Source organism: Solanum stenotomum, chromosome 12, assembly GCF_019186545.1.
Source record: "Solanum stenotomum isolate F172 chromosome 12, ASM1918654v1, whole genome shotgun sequence".
Taxonomy (NCBI): domain Eukaryota; kingdom Viridiplantae; phylum Streptophyta; class Magnoliopsida; order Solanales; family Solanaceae; genus Solanum; species Solanum stenotomum.
This window is the reverse complement of record NC_064293.1, coordinates 36,628,645-36,647,555: the sequence shown is the minus strand read 5'-3', so window position 1 is coordinate 36,647,555 and position 18,911 is coordinate 36,628,645. Positions and strand designations below refer to the sequence as shown.

The window sequence follows — 18,911 nt, the reverse complement described above, 5'->3', positions numbered from 1 at the left end:
TACAATATTTTTATTCAATTTAACATATTTTATAAATATTTTTTTGATTATATTCTCATAAAAATAACTTTGCAAGTTTTGATGTGAAGTTAGATAAAACAGCCTTTTATCTTAGAAGTACTTTTTGCTTGTTAATTTAATCGTAACCTGTCTTATCACAAGCTCCCCACTCAGCCCAGTTGAACCCAAAAAAGCATTTTAGAAAGAACAGAAAAACATATCAGCGAAGCGGAATTTTGGCTTTTTAACACTTAACACTTAACAGTAGTAGTAATAGTAAAATGAAAAGCAGAAAAAATTGGCACTAGCTGGAATCTCTTCACTTCACAGTTCACATTACCCCCAATTCCTCCCTCCCCACTCAAACCCTAACCCCACACAGTCACCATAGTGATTCCTGTCGCCTTCAACTGGCAAGACTTTTTCGGCCAACCACTTCTCTCTCTATCCCCCTCTGCCTTTCTCTCACTATATACGTATACACAAAATATATATATAATTATTATATATTAGGGTTTTTGGACCTTTTTGGTTTTTTATTCAAATGAACAATCAACAACCACCTGTTGCTAAAGACACTGAAGTGGAGAAGGAGGAAGAGTCTTCTTCTGTTATTACCAATTCTCTAGAACCTTCTACTAAGGTTCACGAAAAAGCGGATATCATTATTGAAGACGACGACGATCATCCTGCTGCAATTGTGGCTATGGTGACCGAGAAGGAGGTCTCTTCTGTTGACGATGATCCCATGGATGAGGATACTGTCAATCCTGCTGTCGTCTTTTGTATCAGGCTCAAACAACCTAGGTCCAATTTGCTTCATAAAATGAGTGTTCCTGAACTTTGCCGCAATTTCAGGTGATTTTTTTTTTTTTTTTATGATCATAGTAATAGAGCTACATCTCAATTCTGGCTACATGAATTAGAAGAGGATATCAATATTTCTTTTTTCTTATTTAGCTTATAACTAAGTAATGAAGCAAGGAAATGATCGAATTTGAGAAAAGCAGAAAAAGTGAGATTAGTCTGTTATTGAGGATTACTTAGTTATGCTGAGAGTGGACTACTTGTTGGAACTTCACAGTTCAACTGTTGAAGTGGTCGAAGTCACTGAATTGAGTTCTAAAATTGCAGTGGGTTGAACTCACTGCCTCAGGTGATAGCTAGGTGCTGATCGAAGTGTTGACTTGTTAGTCCGACCATTTGCCTCCCACCTAGACCAATACTATTAGGGCATTATGCTCCCAATATAATCATCACTAAAATTTAACTTCTATATATATTATAAGGATTTGGGCCCTATAATTTGTTCATACATGCAGTAATTCACCTATGCAAATTGAATTAGTCAAAAATATGTTATATTTTTAATGAAGTTTCAATGGAATATGTGAGAGAAGAAAAACAGAAACTGCAGTCTCATTATGGTCTTACAGAAATCAGAATGACAAAGGGAAAAATCAATTTTTTTTTTAGTTTCAGTATTTTTGTTTCTAGAGTTATTTCATTTTCTGGACAGAGAGAGAATCATCCTGGTAAATGCAGTTGCATGCTAGTCTGGGAAATTTCAAATTTGCTATGCCATTGCGTCTTATGCCCTCAATGGGGTAAGCATCTTTTTTTTCTAAGCAGTTACGTAAGACGATAGGTTAAGTGCTTTTAACAAGAGACCAGAGGAGTTCTCTATGTCAGAGACTGAAGTACTTCCTTATTTGTTCCTAAATCCTAATAGAGGAGTTAGTTTTTATCCATCCAGTGAAGGGAACTTTTAGAGAATAAGACAGAAGTTTCTCTCTTTATCTTGCTACATTATAGAAAGTGGTGAAGATTCCTAGTATTACATTCCTGTGCACATCCACTGTATAAATGTTTAAAACATACTTTTTGTCAAGACAACCTTCCAGACATATCTGATTTTTCTTTTTGATAAAGATTCCAACCTGTCTAAAATTGTGTAGCAACCTATCAATTTCAAAAAAGAACTCTCATCTCCTGCATGTTCATTATGGAATGAGTGTTTTGGCAGCCCATAGAAGTTCTTTTTTGAAAGCACCCAAGGGCATGACCTAGTGGTCAATGAAGTGGTTCTTCCCATCTATCCTAGTCTTGGTGGACAGAGTTACGTGGTACTTGTTGCTGGAGGAGGTGACAGGTATCCTATGGAATTAGTTGAGGTGCGCGAAAACTGGCCCGAACACCACGGTTATAAAAAAAAAAGTTGTTCTCTTTTGAAAATTTCCAACTCCTATGCTGTGACTATGCTTTGCTATGATGGTGTAGACTGTTCTTGACTCAGAGAACATGGAAAGAAAATCTTCTTTCTCTTGTATCAGTGCCTTAGTTTGTTATAAAAAAACAACAGGAAACCAAGACATAAAGGGTGACTGTGGCTAATCTTAGAGGTTCTTGTAAAAGAACATGAAAGTGTAAGACAATAATTCCTGGACGATTGGGGAAGTCAAGTGGTGAAAAAGCTGTTGCTGTCTCTATGCATAACAAAAGAAGAGTTTACTGATCCTAAACTTACTAAAATTCTTGTATCTTCTTCAATCAGGGAGTTGTTTAGTAGACAGAGAATCAATTAAGTCAGTGTCTTAGGGTGCAACCAGGGAACATAGTGAAAGTTTATGTAGTAAGTGAACTAACTAGGGTTGCTTGATCAATCATAAACAATAACTCTTCTGCTCACTCATCATTTTTTTCTTTTTTGGTATTGGGTAGGCGGTGGGGTGGGGTTGTTTGGTCTTCATTTGATTGACAATTCGATATGAGGATTATTAAAGAACTATTGGTTTTGCAATGCAAATTGACTTCAACCAGTCATTGGTAGCAGAAGAAAATGCATACAGCTGCTTAAGATTATCATCAAATCAATTAGGCAACAAAATAAATTCGAAGAGAGGGGTTGTCTCCCCATGTGTGGAGTGTTGCACACTTGCACTTCAAATTCTTCTGTTGTTTCCAATTTGGGACTCCCCCTCAAACTCCTCAGATACAGTTGCTAAACCAATTAAATATGAAATTGAATTCTGCAAAATAGTCATTTTTCATCATTCGTTAATCCAAAACTGAATTTTACATTTTGCATTTGAAGTTATCTTTCCATGACCTTGTTGAAACTAACTTTTTAATACTAGAAGCCGTGTTAACATTGTCACTAACATTGGATAAATGCTGAAATTAGTAAGTTCAATCAATTTGATATTCTAATTATATTTAATACTAGAAGTTGTGTTAGTATTGTTTCTATCACACATAGATGTTGAGATTAGTAAGTGCAATTCATATTGATCTTACAGGTGTTGAAGCCAGGTAATATATGTTTTTCTATAAACTAAGTGAAGTTTCACTTCGAAGAAGCATACACTTCACTTCTCACTTTTCACTTGTAGCTCCATAGATCTTTTTGCTCTTTTGCACTTTTCATCTCTAAAAACACTGATTTTGGAAGTATTTTGGGGCTTTGGATGAAGAATGCACAAGAGATTTCTAGACTCATAGGATAAGTATAGTCCTTCTAAAAGAAAAAATAAATTCCTTCTCAAAATAGGATGAGAATAAAGAATTTGATAGTGGACGTACATCATTTGGCACATCAGATCCAGTCTTCTCCCAAATGCCACATGATATCAAGGGTGACATATTAACGTAACTGTAAGCGTGCTCAAGATTTACCTACAATGTAGCATCTAAGGTTTGTTTGTCCCACAGAAGTGCTTTTTTTGTAAGATAAAATCCCCCTAAACACTGTTCCCAATATAAGAGAAAGAAGCTTGACTATTATCTTGTGGAAGTTCCAGCAATCTGACATGTCTGATATGTTTAATATCACTTGCCCCATCACTCTTATGAATGTTAGGAATAAAGCAATAAAGTAGGCATATATCTTATCTAACAGGAAAAATCAGATCTGGTCATAAGTCCATTACTATACTGTGCCAATATTGTAAAACACCATGTTCTTTTTTTTTCTCTTTTTTGTAAAATGCCATGTTCAAATCATCGGATCTGGGAGCTTCGTCTCAATGCTAGTAGTTATTCAATTTTTTTTTTGAGAGGGTAACAATTTGTATTATAAACCAGTACTTATGTAGTCCTGTTAACCCCTTTACAAAAAAGTATGAAAATCTAGGAACAGAAACAGCAAGCCTTGCATGATTGTAATACTTCTAGGATTGCTTCTGCATCTGTAGGGGAACTCTCTGTACATCAAAAACATAATAACAGAATACAATCTGTTTTGATCATTTGTAGGGGTAGTTATTCAATTTTTGACATAACAGATGTTGCTTGTACTCATTATAATACACTTGCCCTCATAGTTATGAGAATATCTTTCCTTAGAATGCTGCTAGGATGGATGTGAGCCTGAAATTTTTCTTCAAAGTGTAACTCATGAAGTCTAGTTTGCTATTGAACTACTGATGCTTGAGGTTTCATGATCTATCACACATTTATTAGTATGTATATATCTTTGAAATCACTATCAAGCATGTATAAATCCTTGGTTTTGCAATCAAGAGCATGTTTTTGATGTTATTTCTCTCTCTCTCTCTCTCCTTGTTCCTCTGGCAGTTGCTTTCATTTCAAAGGGATAGATATAGTCTTTTGTTTCTGAGTTACTTTTTTGAATTGTTTTTTAGTGCTGTTGCTTGGTGTGGAAAGCTAAATGCAATAGCTTGTGCGTCTGAAACATGTGCAAGGATTCCAAGGTTAGAGCTTCGATTTCCATCATTGTAAATTACTTCAGCACACGGTAATTTACTGCACATGGATATTATAACTGTCCAGTGTTTCCGCTAAAAGATGCGGAGTATGTGCAAATTTTCAATGTCAAATTCGATGTGGTCAAATTCTCTAGACATCACTTTATATCTTTGCATGTACTGTTTTATTCTTATTACTTCTACCTTTTTGTAGTTCAAATGCAAATCCACCTTTCTGGATCCCTATACATATCGTCATCCCAGAGCGACCAACTGAGTGCACTGTGTTCAATGTTATAGCAGGTATTGTAGAATGACTTGACGGTGGCCAGGGATTTATCTTCCTTTTGCAAACATGTTTAGAACCTAACAAACGAGGCCCTCTCCTTTAGGTCCAGCAGTCGTTTATGCACAAGATTTGTTTTTCCCCCTTTGATTTTCTTGCAAATAGAAGGAAAATCAGAGATATTTGAGAAATGGTGAACAAATGAAAACTGAACAGATGGTGCAATGCAAAGCAGTGGATAAACAACTCTTCATGGAGGAGCAATTAATTAAGTTTTCAACTTTTTGAGTAATATGTGAAGGACCTTCAGAGTATTAAAGAATTCGTAATGTTTGTGATGAAATTTTATTTTCCGACCATCATCTATGGGAAAGTGTGCTAGATTGCTAATCAGTGTTCGTACTAAAATATCTTGGAGTTTCCATATTGAAGTGACAATTTGAATTGTCTAATTATAATAAATATTTGGTAAGATTGCATCTGGACAAAATGATCCTTTTAGTTTCCACGCAAAGCCCGAATCAAGCTTCGATCTTCTAGCATATTATAAAGAACTATTCATTGAAAATGAAGTTGTTAATTTTTACAAGGTTGCAGTGGATTAAAATAGTTCGAGTAGCTTAAAAACACCCTTGAAGCTCACCTTTGGCTTTAGAAACAGCCAAACATCTTTTCAAGAGGACTTAGGTTGTTTTAATTCCAAATGGGTAAGAGTGCTTTTTTTCCTTTTTAGATAACTAAATGGGCCCTAAAAGCTCTGGTCCATTGTGTAGTTGCACTGAACTGAATTTTGTCCGAAGTGATGCTCACTTTAAACTCTTGTGCATGATTGATTACCGCCAGGTGGTTTATTTTGATATTTCATCTTTTACATTTTACGTTCTACAGACTCCCCTCGTGATTCCGTCCAATTCATTGAATGGTCTCCTACTTCGTGTCCGCGTGCACTACTCATAGCTAACTTTCATGGGAGAATAACAATCTGGACTCAGCCTTCACAAGTAAGCTGTTTTTTCTGGAGTTTATACTATAGTGCATTTTGTTGTCCTTTTCACGTTTTGTTTCGTGTATTTTTGTTTACATGCACGTTCTTGGTGAGGGGTTTCTAACCTTTTCCATGTCACATCTGCTAGCCAATATCTTGATTGAGTGTTGGTTTTTCCCATATGCTACAAATTCAAGATTAGTTCTGCATTGTTGCTTCAAAAACTATTCTTACTTACTGCACTTAAGGTGTGGTCTAGTGGTCAATGAAGTGGGTTGGTCTCAGATTCAAATTCCAACGAAGAACACTAGGTTATTTCTTCCCATCTGTCCAAGCCTTGATGGATAGCTGGTGAGAGATAGGAGATACCCCGTGGATAGAGTTATCCGGTATCTGGTCTTGACACCATGGTTTAAAAAAAGAAACTATTCTTACTTAACATGTATGCTTGGTTACACAGGGTTCAGCTAATCTGGTACGAGATGCTAGTTGTTGGCAGCGAGATTACGAATGGCGTCAAGATATTGCAGTTGTTACAAAGTGGTTGTCAGGAGTTTCTCCGGTATGCAATTGTTATGGTGTTGTGAAACTTGCATAATTCGATCCGTTCATTTCTTGATTCTTTTATACCTAAGTTTAGTATAGGTGGCTTTCAACAAGAACGGGCGGTTCCGCTAAGTCAACATTTGAGGAGAAATTCCTTTCTCAGCAACCACAATCTCCAGGCAGGTTCCTTGTTTTTCACTCTTTATTTTGAATATATGTTCCATCAAATGAGTAGTTACTTGGTATGTATGTTAAGTGATTCAAAATATATTTCTGGTGCATATCAAAGCAATATTGTCATAGGCGAAAAATGAAAAAGCGTCGAGATTTGTTGGGCTTAAGCACATAGAGAAAGTGAAGCACAGTCTTCAATGAAAAAAATGCGTAACTGAAGAAGAATAAAAGAAAATATATATGTAATGCAAGAATTATAACTATAATCACCAACAACAATCACGTGGATAAAGAATTAGTAAAATTATAATCATATGAAATAGTTATTTTCTAGTACTGCTCTCTTTAGTAGTCCATACTCCATAGATGGTTGGACACATCCTTAGCATCTTAGTGCCTAAACATGTATTGTAGGCTTAAGATTCATCGATTGTATCAAAACTTAAAAAGTGAGCCTGTTATAAACTTATACATGGCCTGTTATGATGTGGAGAGGAAGCGAAAAGGGATGTGGAAGATGGATTAGGAGAAAGATGATGTGAACCTGTTACTCCAGCATGAAAATTGGTTGATGGACTTGATTTTCAAGATGGTATGATCCTAATCATAAGAACTTGTTAATTCAAAAGGCTTGACTCAACTAGACTTGGTATTATCTGGGGACAAATTGACCCTATGGAGAGCTCAAGCATGCTCAACTAGGTATGCCAAATTTCGTAAGAACAGATGCAGTGAAATAGTAATCCATCTTCTTTTAAAAAATAAATCAAAATAGAAACCTGGGTTTTTAACTAAATAAACACTTAAAGGAATAGGAAGCTTCAAAATAGACAACTAGTGAAATGCTGGTCTTAAATCTGGAAAAGAAGAGATGGTGAGAACAAATGCTGCATAAGTTTAATGTAGACTGGTGTAGTTAATCCTTCTGATGAGACATACCATATTGATGAGCCGTCATCTTCTTTCAGTCGTAGATTTACCAAGTCCAAACACAACAAATTTCTTACCTATCCAAGTATAATTGCCAACCTCAACAAGGGGACTGACCTTAAAGAAGCGAAAAAATACTGGGATTTATGACCAAATATGCAGCAATCAAAACTGCACAACAAAGGTTTGCAGAAAAGATGAATAACTAAGTGAGTGATGGGGCCACCTGGAGAAAGGAATGGTAGTGAAGGTCAGCCAAGGGGGTCAGAAGGTTGGTGACGGGAGGGGTCAGGGCTTTCTTAGTTTCCAATGTCACAGCATTAGGGGAATGCAGTGTTGAGAACAGAGGAGAAGTGAGCATTTTAAAGTTACAAGGTAGCGACCAACTAATGGAACATGTTTTTTTGCATCCTTGGTGTGTGCTGGGTAACTCCACAGACTACTATAGGGCTTCTAGACAGCTGGAAGGAGATAGGAAGGAGACACTCTACTGAAGACTGGTGGGAGCTAATTCCAGCTTGCATCTGGTGGACCTTATGGAAAGAAAGAAATGCTAGATGTTTTGAGGATAAGAGCAACAACATGGAGAAGATTAGAATGAATAGCATTAGCCTTAGCCTTTTGTATTTTTGGTGTAAAAAGGATATGAGGGGGAAATAGAACTTTTTGTTGATTTCATAGGCAATTTGTAATCTCTCTAGGGGTAGGCTTTTGATATGCTCTGATGAGATTGTAAGTGACCTATGCTCATCATTTTCTGATGATGATACTTTTGTGAATACACAGTTACCCTTATCTCAAAAAAAAAAACCTTGGAATTTGTAGGGTAACATAAGAATTATGAAAAGCATTATTTAGGTTTGTTCTAGCCTCCATGTGCAATGTATAGGTACAAAAAACCTTGAACTTAGTTTGCTTTGCTGCACGAGGCATGAGCTTGCTTGAGTTCAAACTTAGGTGAGCCTTGCCAAGCCAAAAACAAAGTGAACTTGAATAGCTTGTGAACTGTCCCAGTTTACTTCTGCCGTTCCGCCCAAGTTTGTATCAAATTGCAGGTTGATGCTTTCTAAATCCGTCGAAAATGATAATTTTTTCGTTTCACCAACAATTGCATTAACTGCTGTTTTGCTGCTGATCCTGCTACTTTTGCCATCATGTGCCCACAGTGTTCTTTTCTCCTCTTCAAAACAATTGAAAAATTCCTTAATTAATTTTACTGTAATTTTGACTGCAGCTGGATGGCCAAATTTTCTGTGTGTATGCTCTGTCTTCTCATCAGGGTCTGTTCAGCTCCACTGGTCTCAATGGCCACCTAATCAGAATTCACCATCAAAGTGGTTTTGCACAAGTAAAGGGCTATTGGGAGCGGGGCCTAGTGGCATCATGGCTGCTGATGCTATCATAACAGACTCTGGAGCAATGCATGTTGCTGGAGTTCCCATTGTCAATCCATCAACTGTTGTCGTCTGGGAGGTAGCACCTGGCCCTGGTAATGGATTTCAAGCAACTCCGAAGACAAGTGTAAGCAATGGGGTTCCAGCATCACTTAATCCACCTTCTTGGGATGGATATTCCCCTTTGGCTGCATATTTGCTTAGCTCGCAGGAGTATTTATTACAAGAGGCTAAGCAAGGCAAAAAGCTGACGGAACAACATTACAGTGACATGGTCACACTTCATTGCTCGCCTGTTTCCAACTTTTCTGCATATGTTAGTCCTGAAGCTGCTGCTCAATCCACAGCTACCACGACATGGGGTTCTGGTGTTACTGCAGTTGCTTTTGATCCGACCCGTGGTGGTTCTGTGATAGCTGTTGTGATTGTTGAGGGTAGGGATATGGACCTAATGTCCCTTTTTGCCCTTCAAATTTGTCTAGTGAAGATGGGTTTCCCCTTCTCTGGTTTTCTTTCTGGCACCAACTTTTTACAAATTTATATTTGTTTTTGTAGGACAATACATGTCGCCTTATGATCCTGATGAAGGCCCTTCAATCACAGGTTGGAGGGTTCAACGCTGGGAATCATCTGTGGAGGATGTTGTCCTCCACCAGATATTTGGAAATCCCACGTCCAGCTTTGGTGGCCAGGCACCAAAACAGACAGTATGGGTGAGTAAAGTAATTAAATGTATCCCAGCAGGAAATGATTTTAAGAGACCCCAAGCTGTGGGAGCCGGACCAGTTCCTTTTGGAAAAAACATGGCTGACTCTGGTGTTGAGATGGGAAAGAGGGTTAGTTTTGATCCCTTTGATCTCCCAAGTGATGTTAGAACCCTTGCTCGCATTGTGTATTCTGCTCATGGTGGTGAGATAGCTGTTGCTTTTCTACGAGGTGGAGTCCATGTATTCTCAGGTCCAAGCTTCACCCCTGTTGATAACTACCATATTGATGTTGGATCTGCCATTGCTTCTCCGGCCTTCTCTTCGACGAGTTGCTGCTCAGCTTCTGTTTGGCATGATACCACCAGAGATTGTACAATATTGAAGATTATTCGAGTTCTTCCTCCTGCTGTTCCTAGTAATCAGGTGAAAGCCAATTCTGCGAATTGGGAACGTGCAATTGCTGAGAGGTACATGAATATTTAAGCAGTTTAGCATGCCCAGTAATGCATTTCAATATGACTGTTATTACATCTAGTTAGAATAGTATTGATTTATGATATTAAACCGTCTTCCCAGAGCTGACATGTTTTTCTTTTTATTGGAAGATTTTGGTGGAGTCTTTTGGTTGGAGTTGATTGGTGGGATGCGGTGGGATGCACACAAAGTGCTGCAGAGGATGGTATTGGTAAGAGCTTAATCTGTTGGCAGCTTTAGAATCGAACTGCTGGAATGGATTTGGAAAGTACTTCAAACTTGATGTATGATCAAGAGATAAAATAGATTTAGAGACCTCGATATCTAACCCGGAGTTGGTGGAGAGGATGAATAGGTTAACTATGGATTTGATGCCGGAAACAGACCAATTTTATATCACCCTTCAATTTGAATTGGCAAAAGCGATGTCTCCTTCCATACTATGGATACCAAAAATTCATTATCTGGATGTGAATGAGTCTATGACAGGATTTATGATTGTTTGCTATTTGATGTGTTAATATGGAATCCTAAGTAAAGAGTTTTGAAATAAAAAATTTCATTCCTGTTCTACTTGTGAGGTAATCGGTAATCAGTCTCTGTACTGATCACCAGGTTCAAGTAGTGTGACCCCCACCTTTTGTAATATATGGATTCTAAAGAATTGAAATGTCATATCTTCAATTTAGAGTTGCATACATGTTCGTATCATAGCACTAATTTTTTGTGTGTAATCCTTGGTCATTCTGCTGCAAGATCTTTTCTTGGGTTTCATGGACTGCAAAATAGAAATTACATAGCAGATTTAGTTTGTTGAAATTCTTGTGTAGTTTGGAGAGTATTACCGGTCCTTGGATGCTTGCTTTCCTTGTTTTTCGTCTCTTCTGCTTTGATTCTGAATAATTGAAGACAGCTATTCCTCTTCCATGACATCCTCAGCTGCTCCTTTTTTTTTTGTTTGCTCTTCCGAAAGTCCTCCATCTTCTCAAAGTTTATCAAACTGAGTGGCTTTATGATGCTCATTAATTGGCTTCCAGCACAAATTTTGTGCTGATGATGCTTATGAATATAGTGGATATATTACCTTCTCAAAATAAGAGAGGAGGGGATGCTCATTGGTGTTTGAAGAGATTGTGCTTCTGTCTAATATAATGTCTCTCCTGTTCTGCTCAAGGCCTTTGTGTTCAAGTTTGAGCTTTCTTTTGGCTTGCTTTTTTTCTTGATTGAGGATTTGATATTAAAAAATCAGTTGATCTCTGGCCTTTTTCTGTTTGAGTAATTTTGACTTCATGATGCTGGGTGGATCAGATCCGTGCATGAAGAATCTGGCAATCACTAATGATGTGTGTTTTTATTGCAGTTGCTTTGAACAGTGTCATTGCTGTACTGGATGCAGATTTCCATTCCCTCCCTTCAACTCAGCATAGACAGCAGTATGGACCGGTGTGTTTCTTTTATTTAATTCCGACTTCAAGCCTATCATTTGCATATGAGGAAATTATCATCCTGGTGTATCAAATTGGATGGAGACTGGTGACAATATAGCAATTACGTGAAGATATCGAATGTTGCATTTCACATTCTGCTTCATGCTTCTATATGCTTTGTTTTTCTCTGTATGAGCTTTGCTCTTGCATGATATCAGTCTGACTTCACTTGCTCAGGATGGAGAATTCATCTCTGTTGGGGTGGGGGTGGGGGTGGGGTGTGTATTAGTCTTTGGAGAAGATAATGGAGCAGTGTATGGATTACACTTCTAATTATTTTCTATCTTGAGAGCATGAGCATCGTATTTGCTTAATTTAACATATGAATTACAACACTTTCTCGATTACAATATATTATACTTATTAGGTTGGATTATACTCGTCTCTGAGGTAGAGGTAAGGTCTGCGACTCTGCATACACTCTACCCTCCCTAGACCCCACTCTGTGGACACTGGGTATATTGTTGTTGTTGTAGGCTGGGATATACTAAAGACGTGATTCTTACTTATTGAATGAACAGTGTGATCAAGTTACTTATCCTTTTCTCGCTGCAGAAGCTTGTCATGACTAAGATGGAGACAATTTTTTGTAATGAAACCCATCGTTTAAAGTTACTAAATCAATCTGTGGAAGTCTTATTAATCAATAAAGATTAGGTTCGAAGGAGGGGGGTAGGGTTCTCTTCCTGAGCCCTCCCCTCCATAAAAGAAAACCTATAGATGGTAACTGAACTATAAACTTGGATAACAAAATCCAGAAATTTGAAGTAAGATCAAGATTATGATTGCTCAATTGAGAAGAGATGTTATTCTGAGTAGTCAAAACAACATAGAAATGAGAATTGTGAAGTAAGGAAAAATGATTGCTTTTGCAACAAGGACACTGCCTGATGATGTCTAATTGTGAGAAAATAACTTATTCTTTCTGCGCTTTTGATCACCTAAATGAAAAATGAACATTTAATGTATAATGTTACATTTGAATAGGACGAATTGCATATTGCATCAAAGTTTATACAGTTCTTGTGGAAGGACATAGAAGCATTCAATTGTTACAAAATTTATGTGATAAAATGATCCATCATGACTGGTCTTTCTTTTCTTCTTCCAATTTCTAGCCACAATTATTAATGTTTATCTTTTAGAGATGACACAATGAACGCCTGAACCTGATGCAATTGTAGTGAAGTCCTTCGGATAGATGTGCAATGTAACTATTTTTTGTTTCTCTCGATCATATGCTAGTCTAATAGTCTGTTGTGTGGAAGATTGTGGTGTGTCATTTTCTGTCAGATATTGGATCATGTTTTTCTATCATTCAATCTGTGCGCACATACATACAAGTAGTTCTTGAATTTTAAAACTGTTTGTTTATTTCATGATTTCATCAAAGTTCATTCTCAGGAATGTATGATGAGTTTTCCTGTTCTTGGATATCGTTGAGTGTTGATATATCTCATCCATATAATGCAGAGTCTAGACAGGATAAAATGCAGGCTTCTAGAAGGTACAAATGCTCAAGAAGTTCGGGCAATGGTGCTTGACATGCAAGCAAGATTGTTGCTAGATATGCTTGGCAAGGGAATCGAATCAGCTTTAACAAACCCGTCAGCATTGGTTCCAGAGCCATGGCAAGCTTCTAGTGAGACACTGTTTGGTATTGATCCTGAGGCGATGGCTGTTGAACCATCACTTGTGCCAAGTATCCAGGTATTTTCTTACACTTGTCCGATGTACCTTCTCCACCCACTGGTTTCCTGCAAATGGATAGATGTCTTGGTGATCATCACCTTTCTGTATGTGTAACCAAAGACGTCTATTTCTGTGTTCAGTGTTTGAGTTTCTCAAGTATTGGGATGATTTAATTCAGGCATATGTAGATGCGATACTGGATCTGGCCTCTCATTTCATCACGCGCTTACGGCGCTATGCAAGTTTCTGCCGTACATTGGCTAGTCATGCTGTTACTGCAGGTACAGGTGGGAGTAGGAGTATGGTGACTAGTCCTACTCAAAGTGCTTCATCTCCTGCCACTTCCCAGGGTTAGTTTGTTTGCTTCTCTCTGTTATGTGCTGTTAAGGGATATCCCTTCCTGGATCCAAGAATCCACTTCCCCTCTCTGAGCTAAACCAGGGGCCTCTTCTTTTCAGGTGCTCAGGGTGGTACTGCAAGTTCCGCTGGGAGCACTCAGATGCAAGCTTGGGTACAAGGAGCTATAGCAAAAATTAGCAGTACAGCCGACAGTGTTCCTAGTTCAGCCCCAAACCCCATCACCGGTCCTTCTACATTTATGCCCATAAGTATCAACACAGGCACTTTCCCTGGAACTCCTGCTGTTAGACTTATAGGGGACTGCCATTTTCTTCATCGGCTATGTCAACTTCTGCATTTCTGTTTTTTCTTCCGTGGAACACAATTACCGCGTTTTATGGGGGCTGCTCAAAGGAATGCTGATTCTTCAATGCAAAAACCTCAGCCCAGTATTCCAGGAAAAACAGAAGATTCCAACTCTGGTGCAAAACCAATGCTAGGTGGTCAGGTTGGGACAGGAGCAAAGGGGTCTGAAGAAGGTCCATCTAAACGGTCTAGGATTGGTTCTGGAAATGCTGGTCAAGGATACACATATGAGGAGGTAAACTTTGTAATCTATTACTTAACCAGTTGCTCTTGTTTTTCCTTGAACTGTTCTTTGTTTTGGATTGCTATACTTTTATCACTCCATTTTAGAATAATTCTCACTTTCCATGTAGCACCAAATTGGTGGTTTCGGAATAGCAGGAGACTCCTAGTGGTATCCAAGTCTCAGAATTTGGTGCATTATGAGGGGCAGCAGACTAATGAAACTAAGATATATTCCTCACTGTTGAAAACAAAAGAATTGTTAAGATATATTCCTCACTGTTAAGATATATTTCTCAAAAAAAGTATGGCAAAAACACCCTTCTCGCCCAGCTGCCTGGATACTTCCAGGAGCTATTTTTTTTTTCTTTGGCTGCGTGGGTGAGGCCAACTACATGGGTGAGCTATGTGGCCTACTCAGATTTTTCCCTTTGCTCTTTTAGTCAATTTTTCTTCAACTTTTGGTCTTCATGTCCAATTTTCTCAAGTATTCGAAGCTATTCTAATCCTTATTCTCTTCAAAGGCTCCCAAAAACATGGAATTATGTCATCCAAACCATTATTAGTCCATTAATCTTGCAAATGGGAATGAATTTATCATTAAAAAGTAGCATTTTTGCCAACTTATCACTGTCCAATGAATTGCACCAAGGAGTAGAAGAAGTTTCAATCAATGAAGAGCAGATTCAAACATTAAACGCCATGATATGCTGTGTAATGAGATTGCAAAGTTCACTTTCAAATCAAATTAGGAACATACAGGGGAAATAAATTCTTGAAGTCATGGAAAGGTGTAACATGACAATTTCAAGAGACATGGTTGGTTACTTGTTATGAGACAGCCAGGCTGTCCAGATGGGGAAGTCTCTGTCAAACAGGATTTTTTATATTCTCTAGATGGATTGTTCCACTGTTCTGTCAAGCTGGTTGGAAACTTATTCTTGTTATGATACTGCCAAGCAGGCTGGTTATTCAGGTGAGGAGGTCCATGTTAGCTCTAAATGTATCATTCAATTGTCCTGTCTGAGAGATAAATGGACAGGAATAAAGAACCACTATGGTTCAGCAGCAGATACGAATTATCAGAATGAGAATATTTGAGAAACTTTTAGTGATTATATCAGTTCATGAAGAGGAAAGAGCTAGTTCTGGATATTGAGGTAAGAAGCCAAAAGGAACTGGCTAAGAATCTGAACAAGAAATCTTGAGCTATCTAAGTCATGAAAGCAACAACTATGGGCAAGCTAGAAAATGATGAGAGCTCAAGGATGAATTTAATTTTTTTGTCCCTTTACTTTATCTCTTCCTCTGATTTTTGAATGGTTATGGTAGTGAAGGAGAAACTTTTTAGCAGTTTGGTTGATCACTCTGACAACTCAATTTTTTAATTGCTAATGTAAGTATCTTACTTTGAGAGTTTTGAATCAACAAAAAATTAAGCTCCTCCTTGTAGTCTTGTACTGCTATCTAATAGTTGATATTTAGGCATTTTTTTCTAGATTGTTGGTTGTTGTCGAGGAATTATGAAATGGCTCATCAGTATGCATACTTATCTTCGAAGTTGTTGATTAGTTAAGGCTATACGTTTTGTGGATGTAAAGTTTCATATTGATGAAAGGAAGGCCTTGTGAGAAAGTTCTAAAAAAAATTTGTTGCAGAAGGTAATGAAGTAGTGAAACATGGATTTGGATGGCTATTGATATCTGGAAAGATGGGTTATTATGTTTTGGTGTACAAAGAGTTCCCCTGTAGATGCAGAAACAATCCTAGAAGTTTTAGAATCATGCTAGGCTTGCTGTTTTTGTTCCTAGATTTTCGTATGTTTTTTGTAAAGGGGCTTTCAGTACTACAAAAGTACTGGTTTATAATACAAATCATTACCTTCTCAAAAAAAAAAAAAAAGAAGGTGGATAGAATATTGATTAATTTGATATTATATTGCAGGTGAAGGTCCTTTTTCTTATTCTGATGGATCTTTGTCGCCGGACTGCTGGTTTGGTACATCCGCTGCCAGTTTCTCAGGTTGGGAGCAACAACATTCAGGTCCGCCTTCATTATATTGATGGGAACTATACTGTATTGCCGGAAGTAGTTGAAGCTTCCCTCGGACCTCACATGCAGGTAGTTCTACTGTTGTTAGTTCTATCTGTAGAGTTATGTGTGCAATGCATGTAAGAGTGAATATTTCTTGAGATCTTTTCATCTAACTCAAAAGTTTATAGCTGTAATGCTAAATATATCATTTGGAGCTCCTTCCTAACATTCATAAACCCCATATCGGTCATCCTTTTTTAATTATCACTACAAGAAAATAAGACATGAAAGAAAAATGTTTGTTGGGTGGGCTGAGTTCAGCTGTTTATATTTGTTGAGCTCATTGGGCCACTTTTGGTACTTCAAACCACCTTAACAGGAAAAAGAATAGCAAACAAATTGAAAAAGACAACTCATGTAGGGATGGGTAGAAATCCCCATAATTCTTAGACACTTATCTCATTCCCCTTTCTTGCAGAATATGCCTAGGCCAAGAGGTGCAGATGCTGCAGGGTTGCTATTGCGTGAGTTAGAACTCCATCCACCTGCTGAGGAATGGCACAGGAGAAATATGTTTGGTGGACCTTGGTCTGATTCAGAAGATATGGATGACAATTCTAAGCTTAGCCCATCAAGGGATTTGACACAGCACAGCTCATTAGAAAATTGTGATGTATATTATGGAGCTCATGGTTTGTGGCCTAGGAAACGCAGGATGTCTGAAAGAGATGCTGCTTTTGGGCTGAACACTTCAGTGGGGCTGGGTGCATATCTTGGTATAATGGGATCTCGACGAGATGTTGTGACAGCTGTTTGGAAGACTGGGCTTGAAGGGGTTTGGTACAAGGTTTGCCTAACTTTTGAATCTCTATTTATTCTCCTAGATTCATTTTTTTGCTTTTATTCATTTTCTATGGCATCTCTTTGCATGAAGGCATAATGTTATAATTAGGCAAGTTGGATTGTGTATTGGAGAGAGATAGCTAGGTCAGTGTCCCTAACCCGTGAACAACAGAAGTCAATCCTAATGTTATTATGCACAAATTAATTTGGATAAAGTCGACATACTTTTCTTGTTGGAATTATAAGAAGGTATTATTTGAAATTGCTTTAATCCCTTCCTCTAAAAGCCTCATTGATTAATGTTTTGGTGTTGTGGTATTTTAGTTTCCCATATGTCTACGTATCACATGACTTTCATTTCATTTCCAGAAAATGTCTAGGGAAATTTGCTCTCTTCATTTTGCATTTGAGTTGGGAGGTATTTTTATGTCATAAATGTTTTATTTGCTACCAGTGTTGCATAAAAGTTTATTTGTGATTTCCAAATGTTAAATCATTTTATGGTGAGTGATTTTAAAATATTAGGTTTATTAAGATCAAAAGGTTTTATTGTTCATTAAACAAATGATAATTGTTATATTTCAGTTTTTTACCCTCCATGTACGACACTCACATGTATACAATCTAGTATTAGATTTTCATAGGTGCATATATTTAATGCTGCAGAGATCAACTTGTATGTTGGTGTTGAATCTACTTAATGTTGATCAGTTAATGGAAGTTAGTCTGTAGGCCACATCACGTGTTATTTTGCTGATCGGTCCTTGGCTTTTCCGATGAAATAGTCATTAGTCAATCACTGTGTTGTAACATCCGCCCAATGATATATTTTGGGTAAAGCAAAACAAAGAAAGCTTCACTCGAACCCTATTCTTTGTCCAGATTTAGTTTTACTTGCACTTGGCATTACTTTCAATATATTTATTTTTTTCTATTTAAGAGCAGATGGTTTGTAAACATAGTCTTATTCCTATAATTTTCATTGCTGCAATGTCAAGACCTCATTGATATGGAGTAGCTCAACAGGAAATTTTGATCATAGTCTCGGTTTAGTTCTCAACTTACAGTGTTGACTTTTCTTGCAGTGCATAAGATGTTTGAGACAGACTTCAGCTTTTGCTTCACCAGGTGGCAACCCTTCTGCCAATCAACATGAGAAGGAAGTATGGTGGATCAGCCGGTGGGCATGTGGCTGTCCCATGTGTGGTGGGACTTGGGTTAGAGTTGTATAGAGCATTGGGAGTAGTTCACTAACAGTGGTTCTTCCAACTTTTGTGAACAGCAAGGGTTCAGCACATGGAGACAAACACCTTGGACTCTGCCAGCTTATTGTGGATTTGTCACTCTGGTCATGTACTATATCTTAAAGATCTGTGTTGACTAGTGAGGCTGGTCCTGAAGTTGGGTAATTGGTATGTGGTTTGATCTTACTATCTCTGTTATACCAAGAAAAGTTTCGGAAAGAAGGTCGAGATGATCGAAACCCAGTTTTCTGGAAATGGGCATACTCCATAGCTACTATATACATCAAATTTAGGAAACTAAGAAAGAATCCTCACTTGGATATATTAGGTTCTCTTCCCAAACCAGAGCTTTTCTGGGGTTGTAGTTATGTATAATATTGGCACATTTGTTGTTTATATGAGGGCAATCCGTTTGCCCCAAGTAGTCGTCAAGTAATCAGATTTGCTCAACTGAAATGCCTCTCTCGCCCCCCCCCCCCCCC

The 18,911-nt window shown here is 37.8% G+C and overlaps 1 protein-coding gene across 4 annotated transcripts; it reads left to right on the top strand.

Moving 5' to 3' along the window:
- The first annotated feature begins 355 nt into the window (after positions 1-355).
- On the top strand, positions 356-18,885 carry LOC125846251 (mediator of RNA polymerase II transcription subunit 16). 4 transcript variants are annotated; one of them, XM_049525626.1, is made up of 16 exons: positions 364-858; positions 4,644-4,712; positions 4,921-5,009; positions 5,881-5,993; positions 6,438-6,539; positions 6,618-6,702; positions 8,862-9,455; positions 9,577-10,195; positions 10,334-10,413; positions 11,563-11,645; positions 13,163-13,399; positions 13,560-13,731; positions 13,840-14,321; positions 16,253-16,429; positions 16,821-17,189; positions 18,271-18,885. In XM_049525626.1, exons 1-16 carry the CDS (start codon positions 545-547, stop codon positions 18,415-18,417), a joined length of 3,732 nt encoding a protein of 1,243 aa, XP_049381583.1. In that variant the 5' UTR covers positions 364-544; the 3' UTR covers positions 18,418-18,885. The 4 variants fall into 4 exon arrangements, with proteins under 4 accessions (XP_049381586.1, XP_049381583.1, XP_049381585.1 ...); XM_049525629.1 differs by lacking the exons at positions 16,253-16,429; positions 16,821-17,189; positions 18,271-18,885 and adding an exon at positions 15,808-15,945 and having other exon boundaries at positions 356-858; XM_049525628.1 differs by lacking the exons at positions 364-858; positions 4,921-5,009 and having other exon boundaries at positions 4,654-4,712; positions 6,623-6,702.
- The last annotated feature ends 26 nt before the right edge of the window (positions 18,886-18,911 follow it).